General features: G+C 36.6%; 1 protein-coding gene across 15 annotated transcripts in view; it reads left to right on the top strand.

Annotated features, from left to right (window-relative positions):
- JAK2 (Janus kinase 2) overlaps positions 1-26395 on the top strand; it is a 96033-nt gene that overhangs the window by 55770 nt on the left and 13868 nt on the right. For 13 of the 15 annotated variants that reach the window (XM_030005609.2, XM_041120945.1, XM_041120948.1 and 10 more), the window contains 16 exons: positions 460-605; positions 1930-2251; positions 4625-4744; positions 8258-8415; positions 9848-9959; positions 11660-11846; positions 13878-14005; positions 14510-14644; positions 16295-16382; positions 18467-18594; positions 19428-19566; positions 21509-21660; positions 22725-22875; positions 23558-23694; positions 24174-24363; positions 25282-25406. In XM_030005609.2, coding sequence (XP_029861469.1) covers positions 460-605; positions 1930-2251; positions 4625-4744; positions 8258-8415; positions 9848-9959; positions 11660-11846; positions 13878-14005; positions 14510-14644; positions 16295-16382; positions 18467-18594; positions 19428-19566; positions 21509-21660; positions 22725-22875; positions 23558-23694; positions 24174-24363; positions 25282-25406 — 2418 coding nt within the window. The remainder of the gene's footprint in view (positions 1-459; positions 606-1929; positions 2252-4624; positions 4745-8257; positions 8416-9847; positions 9960-11659; positions 11847-13877; positions 14006-14509; positions 14645-16294; positions 16383-18466; positions 18595-19427; positions 19567-21508; positions 21661-22724; positions 22876-23557; positions 23695-24173; positions 24364-25281; positions 25407-26395) is intronic. The other 2 variants (XM_041120952.1, XM_041120950.1) reach the window with 2 other exon arrangements.

The following is a 26395-nucleotide window of genomic DNA, read 5'->3' as shown; positions in this document are numbered from 1 at the left end:
TGTTGTATTGTGTGTTTGGAGAGATGAAGCTCAAATGGCAGCTGTGGGGAGACCAGTGAGAGTGTGTAGCTCCTTTCTTGTGCCACTAGCATGTGGAAGTCCTTCACTGTGACTTTCATTTTGGACTGATACAATGTACAGCAATATCCTCCCCATATGGACCTTCTTGAGATTTGAAATGAAAATATTTTGAAAACAGTGTTTCTAAGCATGATGGTAACTGCTATCCATTATGAACATGTGCAGCTTTTTGTAGACAAAAGGGTTCACTCAGAAGAATGCAGTCTTAAAAAAAAAAAAAAAAAAAAAAACCACAATAAAAACCCTAAACAAGCAAAAAACAAACAAACAAACAAAACCCACAAAACAAAACAAAAAAAACCCACACCCCAAAAAACTTTCATTGATGAGCAGCAGTGCTACAGTTATAATTTGCTTTCTTGCATTCTTCTTTGTCAGTGGCGAGATGATTTTTTGGATGGGTGGATACAGATGCCTGTTACTCATGAAACACAAGAAGAATGCCTTGGAATGGCTGTTCTGGATATGATGAGAGTGGCCAAAGAAAAGGACCAAACCCCACTGGCTGTTTACAATTCAGTCAGGTGACTCCATACTTCATAATTGTATCACACCTATTTGATACCTAAAACCAATATTTTTGCACATTAGCATCTGGGAGGAGATGTTCAGCTGGTGGCAACTGATTTATTCTAGCATGGTGATTTCATAAAGCTACCTATCATTTAAACTAGAAATTAATAGAAGGCTTGTACCATGATGGCCATTCATGTTTGAGTACACGGGTTTGGCTCTTAATGAGAGGTAAGGCAGCAGCTACTCAGGTGGGAAAGGTTGTAAGTAATAATTTGAGTTGGGAGAGAGCTCTGGAAGTCATCAGATCCAACCCCCTGTTCAGATCAGGGCCAACTTCAAAGTTAGATGAAGTTACTCAGGGCCTCGTCCAGTCAGGTTTTGAAAATGTCCAGGGATGGAGATTCCATCATATCTCTGGGCAGCTTTGTCCTTTGTATGATCACCCTCACTGAGGAGGATTTTCTCTTTATCTAGTCAGTCTCCTCTGTGATACTGATTATCCTCTGTTGCCTCTTGTCCTTTCACTGTCCATGTCTGAGAAGAGTCTAATTCAGTCTTCTCTGTAACCATCTGTTAGTTGAAGACAATTAGTAGAACACTTTACCTGAGCCTTCTTTTCTCCAGGCTGAACAAATCAAGCTCCCTTATGCCTCTGCTGTCATGTCATGTGCTCCAGGCTCTTAACCATCTTTGGTAGATTGCTGCTAAACTTGCTTGAGTTTATCAATTCACTTTGGTTTATTAACCTAATCAGTTTCCACTCCAGCTGAATTAATTCTGTCCCTGCTTGGTACTTAATGCTTGATGTTCATCTTTTAATGAAATCTAGCAGGAGGAGTAAAAAAGAGAATGAGGCAATGAATTGGCCAGCTTATTGCAACTCTTTTGCCCCTCTATATAGAATATGGACTGTGATATAGGAACTTCAGTGAGAAGCAACCACAGTGTTAAGTTCTACCACCTATATTTTCAGCCAGGAAGTCTGTCCTCTAGCCATGTAGTTGCCTCCATCTGTGCAGTATCTTCTTTCCAACTTGTACACCAAACAAAGCAACAAAGAACAGACATGTCTGGATTTATGGAAAATGCATTATGTAATATATGTTGAAACTGAGTGAGGACAAAAAATGGAAGATAGAAGAGACAGGGCTGTATTTGAAAGAACATGGTACAGATTGAAGAAAGGATCCTTGTTATCCTACAGTTTAAAGAATAAGGTTACATTTAGAGGAAAAGATACTTTCATGTTGACTTGTTTAGCACAGAACTAGTTATCTTTGCTGGATTTAATGGATAAAATTAGTAGGTTTTTTGCTGGTTATGTATTCACAGCTACAAAATGTTTTTGCCTAAATGTGTGCGAGCAAAAATCCAAGACTACCACATTTTGACGAGAAAAAGAATAAGGTACAGGTTCCGCAAATTTATACAACAGTTTGGCCAATGCAAAGCTACTGCCAGAAACTTGAAACTTAAGTATCTTATAAATCTGGAAACCCTTCAGTCTGCCTTCTATTCAGAGGTTTTTGAAGTAAAAGAACCTGGTGGAGATCCTTCTGGAGAGGGAAGTTTTGCAACCATTGTAATAACTGGAAATGGTGGAATTCAGTGCTCAAGAGGAAAACTTAAAGACTGTGAGACACTGGCAGAGCAGGTAATTTCTTTTATTATTTAAATAATTGTTCAGTTTATAATGTAGCAGAGGCTTATGTTAGAAGTTCTGATTTACCCCGTGTAAATTTGGTAGGTTAATTTTACTTCATGGTGTTGATACAATTTCCGTACAGCTGAGGCTCACAGAAATGTATTGACTTAAACAGTACAGGATTTAAAACTAGTTTTTTATTGAAGTATTAGAAGAAAGTCAATACTTAAACATGTAATACTTCTGTGCTTGACAAATGGAAAATTCAGTGTTGGACCCTCATTACTGTAAAAAAAAAAATCAGTGTGGAAAAGTAATGACCCTGCCCCCAGGTATAGGTAAAATGCATAAATTCCTCAAATTCTCTTTGAAAGAAGGGTTTTAAGGACTCAAACCAGGTAAATTTCCCTGTACCTCTTTCCTGCTGCAGTTAGACTCCTACCAGTGTCTGAGCTAGCAAATTTAAAGTGACATTTCTGTGACTGCGAAATCCATAGACAGTTTTTGAAATTGGATGCTAAATGGTTCCAGTGAGTGCTAGTAATCATGTGCTGTTGCATTTTCATTTATCAGTATTTCTTCTGTGCACGACTTCCTAGCATGACTGTTCATTTTGTCAAATTTACCAGAATCTGATACAAACTTATGGCAGTATACATTGAGACTGGGGATTTTCCAAAGTAAAATTAAAGGCAAAGTGGAGCACCTGTCAGTTTTCCAAAATAATTGCATCTGTTAGTTTGGCAGTTTTGATGCATTATATATAACAGTCAAGATCAAACTACAAAAGGTTGCATTTTTACAGTGTGCTATAATAACTTATAAAAATGCTATTTTTTTGGTAATATTTAAAAAAAATAATAATCTTATTACATACCCAGATTTTTTAAGTGTGCTCTTAGAATATTTGTAGATTGATGTTAAGTCCAGTTACCTCATTCATAGTTGTTATGTATCAGCCCTGTGATACATAGCCCTTTCCTAAATTGCCTGTAAGTGCCAGTTGCTCTGGCAGCAGCTAACATAAATGTCAGGTTTTGCAATTTCTAGTTTCAGATGTACAAAACTTATGCATACTATGCTGTTAGGGCCTGGCAGCCAAGGCTTTAGTAAGAGTGGTGTTTAAACTGGTTGTATTTCCTATAGAGACCACCAAATTATTTTTTCATAATTAATAATATTATCCCACCTTTTGACAGAGACATGGTGTAGGCTGAATATATTTTTACCAGTACAGAAACTGTTGATAAAATTGGTTATGAAAACTTAGTAAATGAATAAGGCTGCTTGTAAATGTGATCATAACTCTTGTTTCAGCAAATTGTACTGATGAATCTTTATTAAGATACTGAATCGAAACAAAATTTTTATTTTTTTAAAGGCAGGAATGACATATGTGGGGTAGATCATGAAGAAGTTTGTTTTGCTGGTTCACATTTCCAACAACCAGATGAACAAATAGAGCTTCAGGGACTTCAGTGCATTTGAGCTGATTAATTCTAGCTGATACCCACTGAGTCTTACAGCCTTGATTATTAACCTGTTTATGTACTAGGATATGCTTGCAGCCATATAAATGGCATATTCTGACTTGAATAAAATCTACTTGCTTTGGAAGAATAATCTTAGATAAATCTACCTTTATTTAAGGATGTTACTTAGCATCTGAAGTTGTACTGAAAACAAAACAAAAGTATGATTTATATAACTTTGTAATTTGACTTGTGAAAGACTGAAGGAAGTGGTACAGAATATCATAGTATCAAAAACTACCTGAACTTGCTATCAAAGGAAAATGTGTCTTGGATTTCCCATGTAATTAGAATCAGTGCTTCACGTTACCTAGTCAGTGATGACCATGGGTGGCTGATAGGAGAACCTTCTCTTAGACCCTTTCTTCATTCATACTACTTTTGTCTCTTTGGCAGCAGATTTTGCAGCTTGTATCACTCTGAATGAAGCCATGACATTTGGCATTGTTAACAGGCTTTCTAAACCTCTGCAATCAGGATGCTAATAATAAGTTTCCCCCCCAAGAAAAGGCTCCCCCAAAAGACTAATCAAAATGTTCCATTGTTAATCCTTACAAAATACTACAGAGCAAAGTAGTATCTGCAGTAAAAAAAACCCCAACCCATATATGGATATTTCCATTCGTGGTTCCTGGATCTTTTTGTATTTTTTAATTGATGCTCCTAGTGATGGTCCTGTAAACACACAACCCCTTTCTTTATTTGTAATGGCATATTTAAGGTTTTATGGTCCTCTTTGTTGCTAGCTTACAAGTTCAGAGTTGTTGGAATTCTAATGATGCAAATTGGTGGGGATTTTTAGTTGCTATTTATGTTATTACTGACATTATATAACCAATATTTATTTCAGGATTTACAAACATACTGTGATTTTCCTGATATAATTGATGTCAGCATTAAGCAAGCAAGCCAAGAAGGCTCCAGTGAGAGAAGAATTGTCACCATTCACAAACAAGACAGCAAGAATCTGGTCTGTTTACTTGCTGTTTTTTCAAATAGATGTTGCTTTGAGCAGACTGTGTGATTGCTGTGGTATTTATAGTATTGTATAACTAATCACCACATTAATTAAGCATGAGGTAAAACTAAATGCATTTCAGCAGTATAAGCAGTGTATCTGAACACCAGAGGTCTTTTGCATTCAAAGGTCTGTGCATGGACTGAAACAGAAATAGGTGTTTATAGCTGAGGGTAATTTCTGATACACAGATTGGTTCTTTTCCTTATTAGAGTCTTAAACCTGAGTCTGTGGGTTTAGTTATCAAGCATACTGTTTTCACGCTGTCATGGTAAGCTGTCTGCCAGCAACCAATACATTGAAAAAGACTTCAAAATGCTCTGAAGGAATGACGATACACAGAAAATGAGTATTGCAATAAAATTAATGTCATTGCTTTTACTATTTAAAATTCTTGAAAGAAGATCTTCAAGTATTTTATACATAAATGTAAAAAGTTAAGTTGTTTTAGTTTGAATGCCAGCATTGCACTTGAGTCAGGCTTTCCAGCAGGTATAACTGTCACATAGTTGTGTGGTGGGTTGACCCTGGCTGGATGCCATGTGTCTAGCAAAGCCGCTCTATCACTCCCCCTCCTCAGCTGGACAGGGAGCGAAAAATACAACAAAAGACTTGTGGATTGAGATAAGGAGAGGGAGAGATCATTCACCAATTACTGTCGTGGGCAAAACAGACTTGACTCAGGGAAATTAATTTAATTTATTGCCAATCAAACCAGAGTAGGGTAATGAGAAATAAAACCAAATCTTAAAAAACACCTTCCCCTCACCCCTCCCTCCTACCTGGGCTCAACTCTACTCCTGATTTTCTCTACCTCCTCCTGCCCAGCAGCACAGGGGAACAGGAAGTGGGGGTTGTGGTCAGTTCATCACCTCTGCTGCTCCTTCCTCCTCACAGGGAGGACTCCTCACTCTTCCCCTACTCCAGTGTAGGGTCCCTCCCACGGGAGACAGTTCTCCATGAACTTTTCCAATGTGGGTCCTTCCCATGGGCTGCAGTTCTTCACGAACAGCTCCAGTGTGGGTCCCTTCCATGGGCTGCAGTCCTTCAGGCATAGACTGCTCCAGCGTGGGTCCCCCACGGGGTCACAAGTCCTGCCAGAAAACCTGCTCCAGCGTGGGCTTTTCTCTCCACAGGTCCACAGGTCCTGCCAAGAGCCTGCTCCACCACGGGCTTCCCACAGGGTCACAACCTCCCCTGGGCATCCATCTGCTCCAGTGTGGGGTCCTCCACGGGCTGCAGGTGGATATCTGCTCCACCGTGGACCTCCACGGGCTGCAGAGGGACAGCCTGCCTCACCATGGTCTTCACCGTGGGCTGCAGGGGAATCTCTGCTCCGGCGCCTGGAGCACCTCCTCCCCCTCCTTCACCACTGACCTTGGTGTCTGCAGAGTTGTTTCTCTCATATTCTTACTCCTCTCTCTGGCAGCTGTTGCTGCTCTTGAGGGTTTTTTTTCCCCTTTTTTACATATGTTATCCTAGAGGCACTACCACCATCGCTGATGGGCTCGGCCTTGGCCAGTGGCAGGTCCGTCTTGGAGCCGGCTGGCATTGGCTCTGTCGGACACAGGGGAAGCTCCTAGCAGCTTCTCACAGAAGCCACCCCTGTAGCCCCCTTGCCATGCAAAGCCAATGCAAGTTGTCTCTTCCTTTATCTCCGTGACTGATCTGTGGGCCTTCAGGGCTCCTCATCTCAGGCATTTGTGTGACCGGAGAGCTTCCTTCTCTGTGTGTGTGTGTGTAAGAGCTGTGTACAGTTTATGTACTTGTTTTCTGTAAAAATAACTTTTAAAAATTCCAAAAATGTTTCAGTAAGCATTAACTAGTTTTATTGTCTCTCTAATGGTGCTTTTTTTTAAAAAGGCATATGGTTTACTTTCATTTATAGTAGAATTGTGATTTACATTCATTTCCTGCATTAATGGCACAGAATTAATGACCTGTTAAGAATTTGAAATTTTTTTCAAGGCTTTTTACTGAGACATAAGAGTAGCTGGAATATCTGTGATGTCCATCTATGATGCTGAGAGCATAATAATATTTCAGATTGGTGGAGGAGGCTTCCTTAATCTTGAGCCATTAAAATTCTCTTTAAAAATTCTCAATAGCAGTAGTTAGGTACTTGACTGCATATGCTTCTGAGGGTAAAAGTGACTTTCTAAGAGCTTGTCTAAAAAAGCTACTGAAGAGTAAGGTAGAGTAGGAAAAAGTGCAGTAGTTGCTGTTTTGTTTATGATTTGTGTGTGGACACTTTACAGAGCAGAATTAGCTGATGTGTAAATTAGAATTTGTGATTTAGTTTAACCTGTTACACAGTTAGTAGAATTCATTTAGAAATGTACTTTACACAGTTTTAGGATAAATGGATTGATTAAAATGGCTGGATTTCTAGGTCTGTTGTTTGTGGGGTGTTTTCCCATCATGTTGAAACAACTGGAAAGATAATTGTTTCCAGGTCCTCTTTCCAAACAAATTCTTGGCATGTGATCAAAAGCACCAGCTTTTTTCTTGCTGTCTAGCAAAGAACTTGCCAAGGAATTGTGTTCAGCCACTAAGTGTGTCCCTAGTGTCATGGGCAAACTTGTGCAGCACATACAAAAGCCTGTTTTGTTGGCCTATGCTATCGAATGAAATCTAGTGTGACTCTGTAGATCGTAGAGTAACGTCTCTGTTGAAGTAAAGACTCTCTTTAATGCTCTGATACAACTGATAAAATATTAAGAAAATACAGATAATTACATAAAAATAGACTATATTTACCCTTATTGGCAGTAATTAAATATGTTGTTAGAACTGGATTTAATTTTACCCTGCTGTTACCTGTTCAATCTATTCTGCATAGACATTTTCCACACCCCATTTTCCTTTGATCACATTATTTTTCTCCCTGCTTCCATCCATTGCACCTCTCTTCATAGTAGTTAAAGGTCAGCTTCCATCTCTGATCCAGGTCAGGATGCCAGTTTTTGCTGACTACTAGTTAAATTTTCAGGCAAGTGCTTTTCTAGAGATTTTTCTTTGATACTTGAAGGCAGCCCCATAAATCTTTGATAAGCAAAGGCTTTCCTTTAGGAAAAAAGTTATCACTCTGTTGGCAGTGCAGTATGTGCCTGCCATGTTAAGTTGTATCTACTCAGTTTTTCCCTTTCAAATGTTCCCTTTTGCCCTCTTGTCAGCATTCCTCTGCTGTTTCATATATTTAAAGGGTTTTTTTAATGGCAGATTTGTTTGGGTTTAATTTTGAACATTGAAGATTGCTGACAAGTTTTGGGTGGCACCAGGAAAGAGAACTATACAAATAGTAGTTAAAAACAATTGTGATAGCTTTAATATATGCATATATTTCTATCTCTTATACCATTACCATATCCAGGAATTTTGTGTTGCCTATTAAAAATTGAAATTCTTTCTCTTCCCCTCCCCCCCCCCCCCCCCCCCCCCCCTTATCCCCTGGCAATTTAACAGGAGGCTGAATTTCAGTCATTAAGAGAAGCTCTCTCCTTTGTATCATTAATCGATGGATATTACAGATTAACTGCGGATGCCCACCATTATCTCTGTAAAGAAGTAGCACCACCATCAGTCCTTGAAAATATCCAAAGCAACTGCCATGGACCTATTTTGTAAGCAATTTTTTAGCAATGTAACACGGTGATACTATTTTTGAAAGATGAACTTTAGTTGACTGTGAACCATGATGGACATCTTGAAATGTGTATTTGTTACATTTATATAACATAAAATGCTTTAAATTTTTCCTCTTATTTTTTGCTTTGCAAAATACAATGCCTTCTTGACGTATTCTAAAAAATGAATTGAAAGACTCTGGCTTTAATTTTGTTCCCTTAGAATTCTGTTTTTTCTTCAAGTGAGGCAGGTAGGAAAGTCATGATGCCGATTTTACAGAATTATAATTACTACCATGGCAGCAACATACTGTGTCATAGACAGCATAAGATCATGTTTTCACTGCAGCCTCTAGCAGTTGTATTATCTGAGTTGCCAAGGAGAAAAAAGCAAATTCAGATAACACTCTCTTCAATATTTAAGCAAGGATTGCAGTGAACTGCTAGCCATATAAATTGGAGGGTTTGTTTGTTTTTAAGCAATGTTGTCTCTTTGTTTGCTTTCTTTGTTTTTTAGAGGAGGAATTTATTACCTTCATTGAATTTTTTTAACTTTTTTGAATAGTTCATATAGTATTGTTTATTGTTTGCAAAAGCACACATGGGAACCTAGAAATGTTTTGTTAGGCAGAATAAAATGGGTATTTGTTTTAGCTACGGAAAGCTTGAAAGTGGATATGTGCAAGATATGTTGCCTGAAACTAGCACTGTCTATTCAGCTAATACAGAATAGTTCTGTAGCAATGACAGAAAGAGGATAGGTGCTATAACATTCAGAAGAGATGAAGGAGGAGAGGGATGGAGACCTATAGAGTTCTAACCACGTTTCTTGCAGTAATGACTAATGCTGTATATTGACTTTTATTTAGGGCTGTTTAGAAGGATGTGCAATGAGTCTAGACCTTTCCAAGCCATTCTATTTTTCATTCCCTGAGGACAGAAATAGTCAGTTAGCAAGGCTTGTTTAAAGGGAAATTGGTTCTTGTAGTAACAGATGATGTTTTATTTCAACTCCTCTTTCTTGTTAGCCCTTTCCCAAGTTAAACCCACCTTTTTCATCCACACAAATATTTTGTTAATTTTAGCTTATTCATTAGGCACTTTTATTACAGCTTCTTCCATAATGGATGTTGAAAGTCATATCATAAGCTTAGGGGAATATACTTTTTTAGGCTGTGAGATTTCTCATGAAATAAATAATTGTGGTGTTTTCAGTATTAAGAATTTTTAATATACTTTTCTCTACATAAGCAGCCACCCTGAATATTGGAAAATAAAGGGACAAAAAGATTAACTTAAAGGAAGCTGTAAAAAATTGAGTTTGAGTTGTTGTGGTATTAGGTATCTGGTAAGAGTGCTCATTGGCCAATCTCTGATGTTCCTGGATTTTGAAATTATGCAATATTAAACTTTTTCTTTTTTATTATAGCATGGACTTTGCTATCAGTAAACTGAAGAAAGCAGGTAATCAGACTGGTTTCTACGTTCTTCGTTGCAGTCCTAAAGATTTTAAAAAATACTTCCTCACCTTTGCTATTGAGGTTTGTATTCTGCCTTAGATCGTACCTGTGTAATGTTTATTGCATTGCAGTAGGGAGCCTGGGATGTTCAGTAAATTATTCTGAATTTTCTCTCCAGAATGTTTGTCTGATGTGTATATTCTATAGCTACTTCTGTCAGATTGGCCAACTTTCAGGGTCTTGTGAGAAACATCAAAATACTTGTATGGTAAAGAATCACTATGACGCATACCATATGCCTAGGAGAACCAGACAGGTGGAGGGGTGAGAGCTTGAGAGTTGTGAGGATGGTGACATGGCTCTTGGGACATGTAGTAAATGTTTGGGTTTTTTTTTCTTAAGGTTTGTTTTGGTTTTTTTTTTTTTTTTTTGTTGGATTTTTTCCTGTCATTTCTGCCTACCCACCTTCTTCCCCTCTTCCAAATAGGGCTTAGTTAGACTGAGTATACAGCCCTTGGTGATCTGAGAGTGTCTCTCCTTAACAGGTTCTTCTGGGTTTGCGTCCTTTCCCCATCTCCACTGTGGGGCCAGCCAGATTATTTGGCAGGTGCTACATCAACACAGATCTGCTGGATATCTGGTGTTAGCTAGCATGGGAGTCACCCGTGAAAAGCCCACAATTCTCATGTGGCTAAAGAACCAGATATACCTCTGCTCTGTGAGATTGCAGTTAGTGATAATACAGTACTTTAATATTGCTGTTACATAATTACATGATCTTGTTCCAAGGATGGGCTTCTCTTTAATTAAATCAACAGAGCTACCATTGGGTTTTTAACTAACGAAGGTAATATATGGGTTTTCCTGCTGGTTTGCAGCAAGCTAGCAAGTTTGCTAAATACTGTCAGAGATATGTACATATCTCTGAAAATGACAAAATAATGTTCATGTGTGGATGAAGAAGTAAACAGCCATTTTAAGATCAGGTTCACAAAAATTTTATGTCCAGTCAGTGAAGTGTGTTTGATAGGGAGATTTTTAGACTAAGAGATCCATCCTTGAGCAAGCTGAGAGGGTCAAAGCCTGAGAGTTAAGTTTCTGAGTTAAGTCTGCCATCAAGTGACCTAGCTACTTTTTTTTTTTTTTTTCCTCGTTCTGAGTCTTTCTGGGTAAGCTGTTAGAAGGCTTTTGAGATTCAGAATTTGTTGGAACATTTTCCACAGTGTTGATGTGAAAGACCATGAAAACACTATTAAAATCTCCTCTTGTTTAAAAATGTTCAATGGGATCATTTCAAGACTCATTGTAAAAATGATTCAGTGCATATTGAAAATCTGTGCTAGGAACTAATTGCTTAGAACTGTACTGTAGATGACAGAAAAATAGAAATACAGCTGACATCTCAAATGCTTGCCAGAAGAACGTGGAGTGTGAGCATTTGGGCTATTGCTTCTAAAAATTTTGTTGGAATGTAAGGGTGAAGAAGCTTTCATTACTAGCTCTGAAGGGTCTTTCCTAGGATCTGTTATCTGTTTTCTCAGGTCCATCTTTGCAGATTTCGTAACATTTGTTTTTCTTAGCATCACTGAGCTAATTCCAGTGATGGGAGTGGAATCATGTGTTCTCAGAATCACTTTTACATAGTGAGAACAAAATAACAAATTATGGTAGTATTTTGCTGAAGCATTCTTTCTTTAATTAGTAGAGTGCTATACATTTAAATAAGCTTTCAAATACTAAATATTGATCAATTTTATTTTTAATGGAAAAAACCTCTGCAGCGTGAGAATACCACTGATTATAAGCACTGCTTAATTACAAAGAATGAGAATGGAGAATATAACCTTAGTGGAACCAAGAGAAGTTTTGGTAATCTTAAGGATCTGCTGACCTGTTACCAGACAGAAACCGTCCGTTCAGACAGCATAATTTTCCAGTTCATCAAGTGCTGTCCTCCAAAACCAAAAGGTAAGAGAGAAATTATTTCTAAGCAGAAGAGTTTCCATCTTTTAAAGATTTAAAAATAATTTAACATTAAATGACTCTCTGGTAGGTTGTCCTGGTTTCAGCTGGGATAGAGTTAACTGTCTTCCTAGTAGCTGGTACAGTGCTATGTTTTGAGTTCAGTATGTGAAGAATGTTGATAACACTGATGTTTCAGTTGTTGCTCAGTAGCGTTTAGACTAATGTCAAGGATTTTTCAGCTTCTCATGCCCAGCCAGTGAGAAAGCTGGAGGGGCACAAGAAGTTGGCAAAGGACACAGCCAGGGCAGCTGACCCAAACTGGCCAACAGGGTATTCCATACCATGGGATGTCACATCTAGTATAGGAACTGGGAAGTGGGGGTGGGGGGAATTGCCGCTCGGGGACTAGCTGGGTGCCGGTCAGCGGGTGGTGAGCAATTGCACTGCGCATGTACATTCCAATCCTTTTATTATTACTGTTGTCATTTTATTAGTGTTATCATTATCATTATTAGTTTCTTCTTTTCTGTTCTATTAAACTGTTCTTACCTCAACCCACGAGTTTTACTTCTTTTCCCGATTTTCTCCCCCATCCCACTGCGGGGGGGGGGGGGGGGGGGGGGGCAGGGGGTAAGTGAGCGGCTGCGTGGTGCTTAGTTGCTGGCTGGGGTTAAGCCATGACATATATATAGATATATATGTTTGTGGGGTTTTTTTTAAATTTCACTGACTTATGTGTGCACCTTCTTAGGCATAGTTTTCAGTCCTTGTGTCTGCCAAATTTTACTTTGTTACAAGATGGTATTCCAGAAGGAATCATGGTAGCCAGTTCCATGGTTAGAAGCAAAACTGGTTTCTTAATTGCAGTGGATCGTATGCAGCAGCGTTTCTTCTTCAGTCAAGTGCTTTCCTGCCTTAAGAAGGAAAGAGCTACTAAATGTATCATTTCTCACTGAGGATAGTTCCATAATTAATGGAACAAACAATGCCAGTTAATTTCTTTCATTGTTTGTTGACAGCTGAATTATGCCAAGGCTGCAGTGTGATCTCAAATTCTTTTTAACACTGAAAATACACATGGAATAGAGCTCCTGCCTGAATGGATTTTTCTTGAATTTACATTAAAGGTTTTTGCCTAACTTTGATATTCCTAGTGTCTTTCTCCTTTATGAATTCTGATAACACCTGCCCTTTTTGCTTATTCTAAGTAGTACTATTTACAGTTAATATTAGTCAGTCTTTGTCTCTGTCCAAGTCCCTACTTAAACAAAAACTTGAGAGAACAGACTATTTGTTATCACTTTCACCTCTTTCAAATTTGACTGAAATTAGCCAATGAATTCAAAAGCTTAGAAAAGATTTGACAAGTAAATACATATGCACACTACAGAGAATAATTTTGTAACCTTATTTCTATTGAAACCAAAAATGTATATGCATCAGAATTATAAATTATTGATTAAATATAGTCACACACGCATGCACGCATATAGCCACGAATATGTTTTACTAACAGACCTGGTCTGCTTTATGGAGACCCTTTTTTTCAAAATCACTTGAAGAATAATTACTCTGGTAAACGTAAGGCAATGAGGATCACTAAGGTGCTGCCAGGGTAAAAATATGTAAAAGCTTTAAAGAGGCATCAAAGATATGCACGTGTTTAATGGAATGACTTTGTAATATAAAAGAAGAAGGTAACTTACATCCCCTTGACCCATCCCTGATTGTTACCACAAATACAGAAGTTCAAATGTGAAAGGAGGCAGGAATACTTTCAGAATGTAGGAGCACTTAAACTTGAAATAGCTGAGTGAACCTAAGTGTGTTTTGCTGATGAGAAAAAAATTGGACTTTGAATTTGTTTAATAAAATACTGTGTGGCTTTTTGAATAAACTGATCTCAATGTGATACCTGCTTTTTGTTGGATTAACAGCTTCTCATTAATAATCCTTGTGAAATAGTACTGTTCTAGTTTCATATTTTACAAATTTACTTTGTTTTTCTTTTCCCCACCCCCTTTCTTTTCCCAGATAAATCAAATCTCCTAGTCTTCAGAAGCAATAGTGTTTCTGATGTACCTTCATCACCTACGCTACAGAGACACAATAATGTCAACCAGATGGTCTTTCACAAAATCCGGAATGAGGATTTAATATTTGTAAGTCCATTAGTTGCTTCCTCCACTGCAGATAGTTGGTTTAATACACACTAAGTTTTAAAAAACTCAGTATATGTGTAAAAGAGCCTTATCTTAGCTAGGAGATTTTGCTCTAATCTTTCCTTAGAGTTGTGAGAGAAAAGAATTTTTAAAAAAAATTTTCCATTAATACAAGCAAGTGTTTTTTTTTTTTTTAATTAAGTGTCCTTTTGACACTTGTTTTCTTTCTTGTAGGGATATCTAAATACATCTTTAACAGCAATTCCTACCTCTCTTGCAACAAGTTATTTTCTGAGATCCTTGAGGAGTCAATAAAAAAATAAGCAAAGATTTAAGCTGTTTCTGATTATAGTTGCTTCCTTGTCCCCTCAGTTTGACTCTAGAGGTGTATGAGCTGTAAAGATTTGCATATGCATTATTTAAGGTAGTTGTTTAAGAGATCTTTTCAAAACAGGCAGAGATTACTGATTTTTTTTTCCTATCTGTATCCTTCCTGTCTTTTAGGAGGAGAGTCTTGGACAGGGCACATTTACTAAGATTTTCAAAGGTGTAAGGAAAGAAGTGGGAGACTATGGCCAGCTCCATCAAACTGAAGTTCTTTTAAAGGTGCTGGATAAAGTGCATAGAAACTACTCCGAGGTTGGTGTGATTGTCAACTGCTATATAACATTTGTCCTCGTTATGTTGAGCATTACTTTTCTTAAAATAAAAGAGTATTTGTTACATTGGTGGAGGGCTGTGTGTTGAACCAAGCTCATTCTTGGCTTTGTGTCACTGGGAGAACAGATTTGAGATTGGCTTTGGGAAGTACACCGATGTACTTCATTTCCCCTCTCCCCACCATCCATCAGAGAATTCAGAGATTCCCAATGAGGGCCAGAGAACAGTGGCATGGCCACAGAATTGCCTTTACCAGTAAATTCATTATGTACAGATGAGGGACCAACATTCATGGAAAGCTACTTTCTTTTGGTAGGCTATGTTCAATGTTTTGGAGTTGCACTGATTCTCCAGTAAAATCAACATTTCACATCAAGTCATAAAAAATCAGAAGTATTTATGTATGAGAAACACTTGCCATATGTAGAATCATCTGTATTCACTTAGACTTTTCACTGTTTGAGTGAAGCTGTGAGCAAACCTGAAATGCCTTTGTGCAAAAACTAATGCACTGGAAATGTAATTGAGCCCAAGATTGTGTATATGAGAATTTAATTTTAAACACTACCACATCTTGTTAAAGTCTTTAATGTATTAATGTAACTTCATATGGCTGTTTATTGTTTATTTTGATGATGCAATTGAATCAAATTCCAAATTAATCTAGCTGTATTTACAGCCAAGAGAACCAGTCCATTGTGTACTAAATTTTGCAATTACTTTAGACAAATCTGTAAGAAAATGTAAGCAAAAAAGGAAAAGACATTTCAGAAAACTAATATTCATAAGCAACATAGGCATACACTTTGGACAATTGAAAACAGTAAGGAAACTATAACCCTTATTTTAGTTTTAATAAGCTGGGTAACATACTTACATTCTAAAGTTAAGTGAAAATCAGTTGTTAAAAGGACTAAGAGTGCAGAAATACAAATATATTCACCTGAAGGAAAATATGCTGATTTTTACCTTGTTTTGTTGGGTGAATAATCAGTACACAAGCAAGTGTAGCTGGAGATGCCACTAAGGAGAATTAAAAAATAACTAAAGAAATAAGAGCATCTGAAACGTTCCTGACAAGGTTAGGTAAGGTCTCACAGTAGTGGATGAGTGATTTAATACTTGTCTTTAATAATGTGCTAGGAAGAAATAAATTGGAAACTGAATAGTGTATTATTCAGACTGTTCTGAATTAGTGTATCATTGGAATCTCAATAGTGTATTATTAGTGGATTATTGGAATTAGCGTACAATAGTGTATTATTGGAATCAGTGTATTATTGGAAACTCAATAGTGCATCATGAATTTGTCTGTGGTTTACTTTACTTAGCTAATTGACATGGAAGAGAAGATTCTTTTTAAAACATTGAGATACCCCTGCCTGCAGAAAAAGAGATTGGTAACCTCTCTGGAATGTGGATTATCAGTTATTTAAAAAAGGAAAAAAACAAATCTAAACCAACCATAAACAATATAAAATGTTACACAGGGTCTTTGCAATAATGTGGAAGTTGAAATGTTTTTAAAAATGCACATGGTTTTAATAAATTTATTAGAAAACATGTAGTGTTTTGGGGTTTTCTTTTCACTGATATTTATTCTCTCAATCTCTCTTTCCTTCCTCAAAGTCCTTCTTTGAGGCAGCAAGTATGATGAGCCAGCTTTCTTACAAACATTTGGTGTTAAATTATGGAGTCTGCGTATGTGGAGAGGAAAGTAAGTAGAAATTAATGATCTTTTTGTACTAATTTTATACAACTGTCTAATTAGAGGTTGCCATTGGCTCTGGGTAAAGGCAGGGGAAAAAACAAAAACAACATGTCACACCAGCTGGACATCCAATACATGTTCACATTGCAGTAGTATTAGTCTTGGTGTATGAGAACTAATTAATATGGTGAAAACAAAGAAAATGAAAAAATTGTGTGAATACAGTCAGTGTGAATAGTAACCTCTGTAAATGACTCAGTTGTGTCTGTTCTGAAAATCTCACTTTTGAAAAGTTTTGCTGAACTTCTGAAACGAGCTTTTGAAATGCCAGAAAAATTGCACCCCTATATTGTATCAGCTGTGGTTAGCTAGAAAGGGAAGTGCTTGGCTACCCAAGAAAATCTTAGTTCACTGGGATCAGAAATTTAAACTGCCACTCTTTCCCACCCATGTGCTGTCTTTGTGAGCACAAATACAGCTTTGGGAAGTTTGGTTTAGAGATCCCATTCTGAAAACATGAGCTCCCATTATTTTAACAAAAACACTACAAAATATTAACAAAGGTAAAATCTTTGCATTGTCAACAGATGTAGAATGTGGTTTCAGGTTAGCTTACTGCATTGTGACTATGTATTAATAAGGTTTTTGGGGGTTTTTTTTAGAACACCTGAAATACATTTATAACGTCTTGTAAACAAATCTTTATTTTGGATGGTTGTCATATGCTTATGTGTGCTACCTTTGAATATGTGCTGCTGGGTCTCACTTTGGCAGTTTTTCTTCTTTATTCAGTCTTTAGGCAGAAATGTTGGTTTGCCCTAAAACCATTTTTTTTTTCTGTGATTAGAAATTTGTAACAAAAGGAAGCATTTTATAATAACTGTATAAGCATATTATGTAAACAGTTGCCTGCATTAAGAGAGAAGGAATTTGCGAAAGTGAGGGTGGATTCTGTATCAGCAGTTGCTTATCTTAGGAGACTGGTAAAGGCACAGCATCATGTTTGGCCAAGAGCTTGTTATGTCAGTTTCTTCGCAAAAATGCCTACAAGTATTTTTTCTAGTTTATTCATTGTACCATGCACAGGGACTATATATAAAATTCCAGGTAGATCAAGCGTATAATTTAAAAAAAAAAAAAAAATTATCCAAAGATGTATACGGTTACTTATTTTTCCTTGAGATCACAGTTGCCCTCTATAGATGGTTCTATTTCTGAAGACACTTATTACAGTTTAGTAAGAGGCAGTTACTAAGGAATGGGAAGAGAGGTTATTTTTTCTGTGGGTTACATACTTGATGTACAGATTTGATGAAAATTGCTTCACATAATTTTAAAAAGAAAAAGTTTGCTGTCTATAAAATGAATTTGTTATAAAAAATCAGTTTGTTACAACCAAATATAATACCAGTAGTTTCCAGTGTCTTTAGAGTCTAAATGAGAAGCACTGCAATGTGAGCATCTTGCAGCTGAAGGCAAGAGTTCGATCACGCAGTTTGAAGTTGTTGTATTGAAACTGATAAAGACTGTGCAGTGCTATGAAATGGATCTTGTTTCTTTGGTTAATCACTGGATGACTGCATGGAGGCATATGTCATATATATATAAACACGTATTTTTTTTTTAGTGCAAATATTAATCTGTTTTCAAGAAGAGCATCTTTTATTAGCAAAGCATTGTATTTTTCACTAAGAATAGAATGAATGACTTGAATGTTATTTGACTCACTAAATTGATATTGCTGTGCACTACTATGTTTTATCAGAATTTACATTATTGTGCCTTTCAAGTGAGGGTGGAAGGATGCTCAGTGGATTTGTTAAGGTGGAAACCTATTCTGTAAAAAGCTATTAAATCCAGTAATTTTGCATTTGAGAAGAAATTAGGCAAACTTCCACACCTTGAAGAGGTAAAAAGAACATGGAATATTTGTGGCAATACTCAGATGTCATATAGCTTCAAATTTATAGTTAGCTCACCAATGAGGTATCAAAGAAAGAGATGGGTAGTACCAGAGTAATGAATCTGTCCTGAAATTCCATTATTTGTTGTTGGTTTTAATTGTTACTCTTTTTACTATTTTAAACCAGACATCCTTGTGCAAGAATATGTAAAATTTGGATCCTTGGACACGTATTTGAAAAAGAACAAAAATGTTATCAATATCTTGTGGAAGCTGGAAGTTGCCAAACAGTTGGCATTAGCCATGCATTTTCTGGTAAGTTGTTTATTCCTCAGTTTTGTTATGGCTAAATTCAAATGTTTCAGGCTAATACATGTAGAATGGCTGAGCTATTACCCTACTTCTTGAAACTCTGGAGGGTATTTGAAAATAGGCATGGCATATACCACATAGTTAGTGGCTAGCCAAGGACAGACCTTTGTATCTTGCACAAAGTGTAATTGAATTTCCCATTCTTTTTTAATGCTTTATGGTTTAGTGTGAAATAAAAACACATTTCCAGTAAAAATTCTTTTCTCTCTCTCTCTTTTCTTTTTTTTTTTTTTTTTTTTTCCAGGAATCAGACCTTCCTGGTTTTACCACTTCAGCTCATGATGCTGAACATAAACTATTTCCTGGTAGTGTTGGTAGTTAATCACTGGGAGGGGAAAACATTGTACTGTTCAGACTGCGAGTACGTTCTTTTTGTGCATTAGGTCCCAACCTTAGAGTCTGCTTAATTCAACATAAAGGCTGTTATTCGAGACAGGATATGTGATTAGATAAATCTTCCCTTTAACAGAGTTTAAATGTTCTTATGTTCATTTTAAATGGATCATACTGATGGATCAGTATTCTTCTGAGTTAACATACATTAAATAGTTTTAAACTTAAAACATCAGGTAGATATTTTAAATGAATGAAAATTGGCTATAAACTATAAGTCTGAGAGGAACAGCTGAAATGTCTGAGATTTGATCAACTTAATCTATGATCATTATCTTCTTTGCTGATGTTTCCCTCATGCTGTAAAGTATTGGATTTTAAATACCTCTTTAACTGTAAGATTTTTTTTTGTTAGTATGTAAAAGGTTCATTTCTGTTCATAGGAGGATAAAGGCCTTGTTCATGGGAATGTCTGTGCAAAAAACATCTTGCTTATCAGAGAGGAAGACAGGAAGTCTGGAAACCTTCCGTTTATAAAACTAAGTGATCCTGGCATCAGTATTACAGTTTTGCCAAGAGATAGTAAGTCTTTGTGTCAGCTTTCTTCTTTAATGCTTCTGACTTGAAAAATAAGTTTGGGTGGGTTTTGGTTTTTTTCTAACCACCATCTAAAGTAATTCTGTTATAAAGTTCCTTCATCCATCTGTCACTTTAAAATAATCTCTGGATTCCTAGTCAGCAGTTTTGAGTGTATCTTCTTTATTAACAAACAGCTACAGGAAATAAAACACAATTCTCCATTGTGTGAGGGTTTTTTCCCTGCTGTTCTCATTTTCCACTTTTTTTTTTGACTGGTAATACTATTAGTATGTTATAATGTACCATGAGTAAGTCTCTTGCATCTGCAGGTAGCTGCTGGACTTAGTATATAAATTATAGATCAAGATTAAACTGTTGTTTTCTATAGCTTGGAGAAGCTTTCAGAGCTGAAAGTATATGCACTTTTGAAAATGCTACCTGGCAGTGGAAAATCACCTTCAGTGCATTTCTTGGTGAATACCTGAAACCATGATGATGCTAAAAATACTGGATTATCATCTGCCATTGAGGCTATTCTAAGCTTTATAAACAGCAAAATTAAGTGAGAAGAAATCAAAACTGTGTGCAAGATTGTTATGCTAATGAAACTGAAGTAACCTGACTATTCTTTATCTAGTCTTTTTAATAATTTTGGAAAAATGAACTCACTTTATATTTGGTAATTTTATACATGACAAAAGTAATAACACATCTAAGAGGCTATAAGCAATGCAGTATCATAATTTTCAAAAAAAAAATTAAATTCCCGTTTTAAATGAGAAGCCTACATTAATCTTACAAGGTCTCATTTTAAGGAGCTCTAAATCTGCATCAGTACCATACCATCTTTTACCTTATTACTACAATCAGTATCAAAAGTTTAAAAATCAAGTAAGATTAAATTCCTTGTTATAGTGCCTTTTGCTGTGCCATAATGTGCCAAACACTAGCAAAGTACTTTTTACTCTTTGCCATCTAGTTCCTTTGTGGTAGCTACTAAATCTTGGTAACATTGTGGGAAATAGAGCAGTTGGAGCAAAAATATAATGTGGAAATGATGTTAAGGCAATTGTATAACTTTAGGCTTCTTTTACAGTAAAAATAATGGTCCTCCACTCTGATTCATAAATATTATCTTTGTACATATTCTGTAGCTTTGTTTTTAGGCAGGAACAAAACTTTGGAAAGGTATTTGTTGTGGTTTAAGCCCAGCCAGCAACTCGGCACCATGCAGCCACTCGCTCACTTCCCCCACCACCCCCAGTGGGATGGTGAGGCAAATCATAAAAAAAAGTAAAACTCATGGGTTGAGATAAGAACGATTTAATAACTAAAGTAAAATAAGGTGTAACACTAACAACAATAACAATAAAATATAATTATAATAATAATAATAATAATAATAGTGATAGTGATAGTAATGAAAAGGAATATAATAAAATAATTTAAAAAAAAAAAAAAGTTATGCACAGTGCAATTGCTTGCCACCCACTGACCGATGCCAGAGCAGCAATCCACCCCACCCAGCCAACTCCCCCTGGTTTATATACTGAGTATGATGCTCTATGGTATGGAATATCCCTTTGGCTAGTTAGGGTCAGCTGTACTGGCCATGCTCCCTCCCAGCTTCTTGTACACCTGCTTGCTGGGAGATCATGGGAAAGAAAAAAATCCTTAACTTAGATCCTAAGCGCTACTTAGCAACAACTAAAACAACAGTGTGTTATCAACATTATTCTCACACTAAATCCAAAATACACTGTACCAGCTACTAAGAAGAAAATTAACTCTATCCCAGCTGAAACCAGGACAGTGTTAAAAGCACATTACAGAATGAAATACCTGTGTATACTAAAGTAATTTTTACTAAATCAAATATGTTATAGAATTTTCTGGGGTTTTCTTATTCATCTTGGCATGACGTTTCCTTTGTGTGATTGCACAGTTCTTCTTGAGAGAATACCATGGGTTCCACCTGAATGTATTGAGAATCCCAAACAATTAAGTCTGGCCACAGACAAATGGAGTTTTGGTACTACTTTGTGGGAAATCTGCAGTGGAGGAGACAAACCTCTGAGTGCATTGGATTCTTCAAGAGTAAGTATTACTGGGTCTGCAGTCATAACAGTTCTTTGGACACTTCTAATTTAAAACATCTGCTGTTGTAACTATATCAGCATGTGAAGTGGTGTGGCCCATGACCACTGTAGTAAAAGGACACTTTCACTGGTAGTTAATGGTCAGAAGTGATGATTTCAGGTTTGGTTTTATGTTGTCAGTTTTGATTTTTATTTTTTAAGTACAGTTGCCAGTATTATCTTGTTCATATTTCTGTTGCATTGTTGCAACAGTATATCACTTTAGACAAAAAGTATTCTGAACAATGTACATGGATTTTAATTGGCTTTATTCTAATAATTGACCATCTGAAATACTGTCAGACTTTGTGTGTTGCAGACAATTCTATTTTAGCTAAACCAGAAATGTTAACGTTTCAATTAGGGGCAGGAGATGGAGGGGAAACACATTCCATAGAAATACTGTTTTTTATGTATTTGCTTCCTTAGTTGGAAGCAAAAAGATTATTTCCTTTTCTACTCTACAAAAAGATTTGTAGTATTATTTTTATAAATGGACTGTTACCTTCTCACAAAGCCTGGTCTGATTTCTGAGGTGGTCTGATCAGCTCTTACAATAAGCTCTAAGGTCTACCTGGGCCTAGCTTATAGATATCTAGGTATTTCAGAAGTTGCCCTCCTCTCCTGTACTAATCTACATTCTTTCACAATACTCATGAAGCTTTTCACAACTGGAGGAGGTCAGCCAGCTCACAAGTGGATAGAATTTTCTGCTGGACCCATCCAGTTGAGGTTTTACGAAATTGCCAGTAAAGGAGATGCCACCTTTCTCATTATCTTTTGCTATTTTATCATCTTCCACCAGTAACTGACTGGGAATTTCTGAACAGATTACTCTAAATTAGGCCAGTCTTGCTACATTGTCAGCCTTTGCTTTTGATGTAAATTGGTCAGATGTGCATTTGGTGAGATAACAAGTCTAGGCAGAGAGTTGTATCTTTTGGCTGCTCTGGTGAGAATGTTAAGGCTTCTGCAACTCTTCATGGTTGTATATTAAAATGGCTTTTATCTATTTAATTCCAGAAACTACAGTTTTATGAAGATAGGCACCAGCTTCCTGCCCCCAACTGGACAGAACTAGCAAACCTTATAAACAGCTGTATGGATTATGAGCCAGATTTCAGGCCTTCATTTAGAGCAATTATACGTGACTTGAATAGTTTGTTCACTCCAGGTGAGTCTGTGATACAACAAGAACACACCAGACAAAAAGAACCCTGATTCTTGTTGGTTCATTTCCTTTTTGGTATGTTGACTCACAACCACTCTCCAAAGCAGACCCAGAAATCTAAGTTCGTAAGGACTCTATGTTACTGCTTTTTAGTTTGTTCTAAAAGAGAACACATTAGAAGTTAGCATTATCATTCAAAGAAGTTTTGTGGTTTGATTATGTCTGTCCCAAACATTCTAGTCTCTTAACCAAGTACGTTATGTTTGTGACTGTCTGTCTTTTTTCTCTCAATAAAATAAATAGGTATCTTTCTTTTTTCCAAGTGGAAGACGTGTTGTCACAAGCCCTTGTGAAGTTTACATTTCTCCCCTCTGCAGTAATGGAGTTGTTGCACAATAGTCGCTAAATTTGAAGAACCATAGGCCTGCAAAAAAGAGAATTGGAAATTAAAGCAAGACTTGCTATGACTCAAGACAAGTCATTTGGCTTTTTTGTAATACATCTTTGTCTTTGACTGCAAGTTACTATATAGAAATTAGGGTGGTTGTTAATATTCTACTGAGCTTGGGGTATGCCAAGCAAAGGTAGTACATGCCATGGTTGTAATAAATTTCTTCATTCTCCTATTTGCTTCTCTGTGCCTCCTGTTCCCCTTCTCTCTTCCGTTCTTCCTCCTACCCCTCAGATTATGAGCTACTGACAGAAAGTGATATGTTGCCAAATATGAGAATTGGAGCACTTGGATTTTCTGGCGCTTTTGAAGATCGTGACCCAACACAATTTGAAGAAAGACATCTTAAGTTTTTACAGCAACTTGGCAAGGTAGGATGTTTTGAAATTCTCTAATTGCCTAGGAAAGAACTATCTTTTTTAGTTATCTTCTGATGATCCCATATACATTATTTACATTGAGACTTCTGTTACAGAAATGAATAATTTCAGTCATATCTGACCACAACATGCAGTTCCTTCTAGATCTTTTTTCAGTTTCACAGTATCATTAGCTAGAAGAAAGATAGCTGACCTCTACAAAAAATCCAGTCACACTGAAAGGCTAAAATCTTTTTCAGTAATGCAGAGCTGCATCTGACATAATGTTTTTCCCCCCCTTCTTCCCCCTCCCCCCCCCTTCTCCTGCAGTTGTCTTCTCTCGGGGAGTTTTTGTGACATTTCACTTAAATAATTAACTGTGGTCACCTTAATGCTTATACAGTGAGCACTGAGGCAGTATGAACAAGCACTGAGAAAGAAACAATGATGTGGACTTGTTTTTAATTCAAGTATTTCCATTTGTGATCTAGGGAAACTTTGGGAGTGTTGAGATGTGCCGGTATGACCCACTGCAGGATAATACTGGGGAGGTGGTGGCTGTGAAAAAGCTGCAACATAGCACAGAAGAGCACCTTAGGGACTTTGAAAGAGAAATTGAAATACTTAAATCTCTGCAGCATGATAACATTGTTAAATACAAAGGAGTATGCTACAGCGCAGGTATGTGCTATACTGAATACACCTTCAGGTGTACACCTAAGTATGCATACTGAGAAATTCAGAGAGGTAAGTGCTTGTGAAAATCACTGACTTGTCCTAACTTTACCAGGACTTAGAGAGTACAAATCAAAGGAAGTAGCATCTGTCATATACTACTTCTCAGTACAAGATGGACATTTTATTTAGTCAGCTCATTGCATAATTTGATTTAGAGAAAGTACCATTTTGACTGGTTACCCAGTTTCTTTATCTTAAAGCATAAAATCCTTCCTAGAAAAGAATTTAGGATTAAGTGGGAAAATGCAACCATTTTGTAACTGTTATTGGTTTTTGCTCAATGTAATATCCCAGAGTGGATATTACTGGTTCTTGTACAGCCTATAAAATAAAAGACTAGACAGGAAAAAGTTTCAGAAATGGATGTGTTTGAGTGAATTGCTGATGCCGTTGAAGCTGATGAATGAAAGCATGGGTTCTGTAAAAAGAAAAATCTTGGTTCAAAATCAGACTAAGTTTTGAAAGATGGTAAAATTGCTGACCAGTTGATGTCAGTTGCCATTCTGAGTTTAATCTCAGCAGTGAGGAGGAATTACATAAACACAAATATACACATGGCACTTTTGCTTTGCTTTAGCAATAGTAGCTACAGTACTGATGAGATGATCTTGATTAGTGATGCTCTGTATATCAAGCACACCCACATTATTGTTGTGTTCAAATAAATGGCATTTCCTGAATAAATGCAGTTTAATATATGAAAAATTGCATAGTGATGTACATATGATAAATTAGTTTTTTGATATTAAGACTATTTTCTATTACTTTTATTCATAGACATTTGTAAATATTTGTATTTAAAAAATTTTCATTGGAAAATGACAGAAAACTTAAGTGCTTTTTTTATTTTTGTTGTAAAAGGTCGTAGGAATCTAAGGTTAATTATGGAATACTTACCATATGGAAGTTTACGAGATTATCTGCAGAAACACAAGGAAAGGCTGGACCACAAGAAGCTTTTGCTGTATGCATCTCAGATATGCAAGGTAGGAAATTTCAGATTATTGATATTTTTCAACAAATTTTTGTCTCTTTGGTCTCTTCTCACTTGTCTCAAAACAACCATCATTGGTTGTTTTGTTGTATCTTTTATAATACTGTTGGGCTGGTAGCACCCCATAACCCTAAAAAAAGTAGTGATACATACTCATGCACTAAACATGACAACTTCTGAGTATCTTAATACAGGATGCTGAGACTGGCCTATCTGCTGACTGAGGCAGAACATACTCCATTTATTTTTGTTTATTTTATAGTTTGCTTAGCTTATATTCCATTCAGAAGAATCAAAACCTCTTTTCTCCCTAATGAGAGCTGAAATAAAATTTTGCAGGAGTTAATGTACTCAACCAGGCAAACTGTTCATGACGTACTAGAACTTATTTTTCAGAACTTAGACATTCAGCTGTAAAACCACTAATAATAGCATGTATGTGTTTAAGAAATTTACTTTAAACTGTAAATAATATTAGCTTGTTTAGCAGAAAGAGCAAGGTATATGATTTCTGTATGAAGAACTAGAGGCCATAGAAGTGCCCAAAGCTGTATGTTGTGGTTTAAGCCTAACTGGCAACTCGGCACCATGCAGCCACTTGCTCACTTTCCCCCCACCCCCAGTGGGATGGGGAGGAGAATCGGGGAAAAAAAAGTAAAACTTAAAGTTGAGATAAGAACGATATAATAACAACAATAAAATTTAATACTACCAATAATAATAAAAAACCATAATAATAATTGTAATTAAAAGGAATATAATGAAATAAAATTTAAAAATAAAATTAAAAAAACCCCAAACAAAACAAGTGATACACAATGCAATTGCTCACCACCTGCTGACCGATGCCAGAGCAGTGATCCACCCCTCCCAGCCAACTCCCCCCAGTTTCTATACTGCGCATGACATTCTGTGGTATGGAACATCCCTTTGGCTAGTTCAGGTCAGCTGTCCTGGCTGTGCTCACTCCTGCTTCTTGTA

Source organism: Aquila chrysaetos, chromosome Z (genome assembly GCF_900496995.4).
Source record: "Aquila chrysaetos chrysaetos chromosome Z, bAquChr1.4, whole genome shotgun sequence".
In the NCBI taxonomy this organism is placed as follows: domain Eukaryota; kingdom Metazoa; phylum Chordata; class Aves; order Accipitriformes; family Accipitridae; genus Aquila; species Aquila chrysaetos.
Note: the sequence above shows the minus strand (reverse complement) of the source record. Positions and strands in the feature narration are given on the sequence as shown.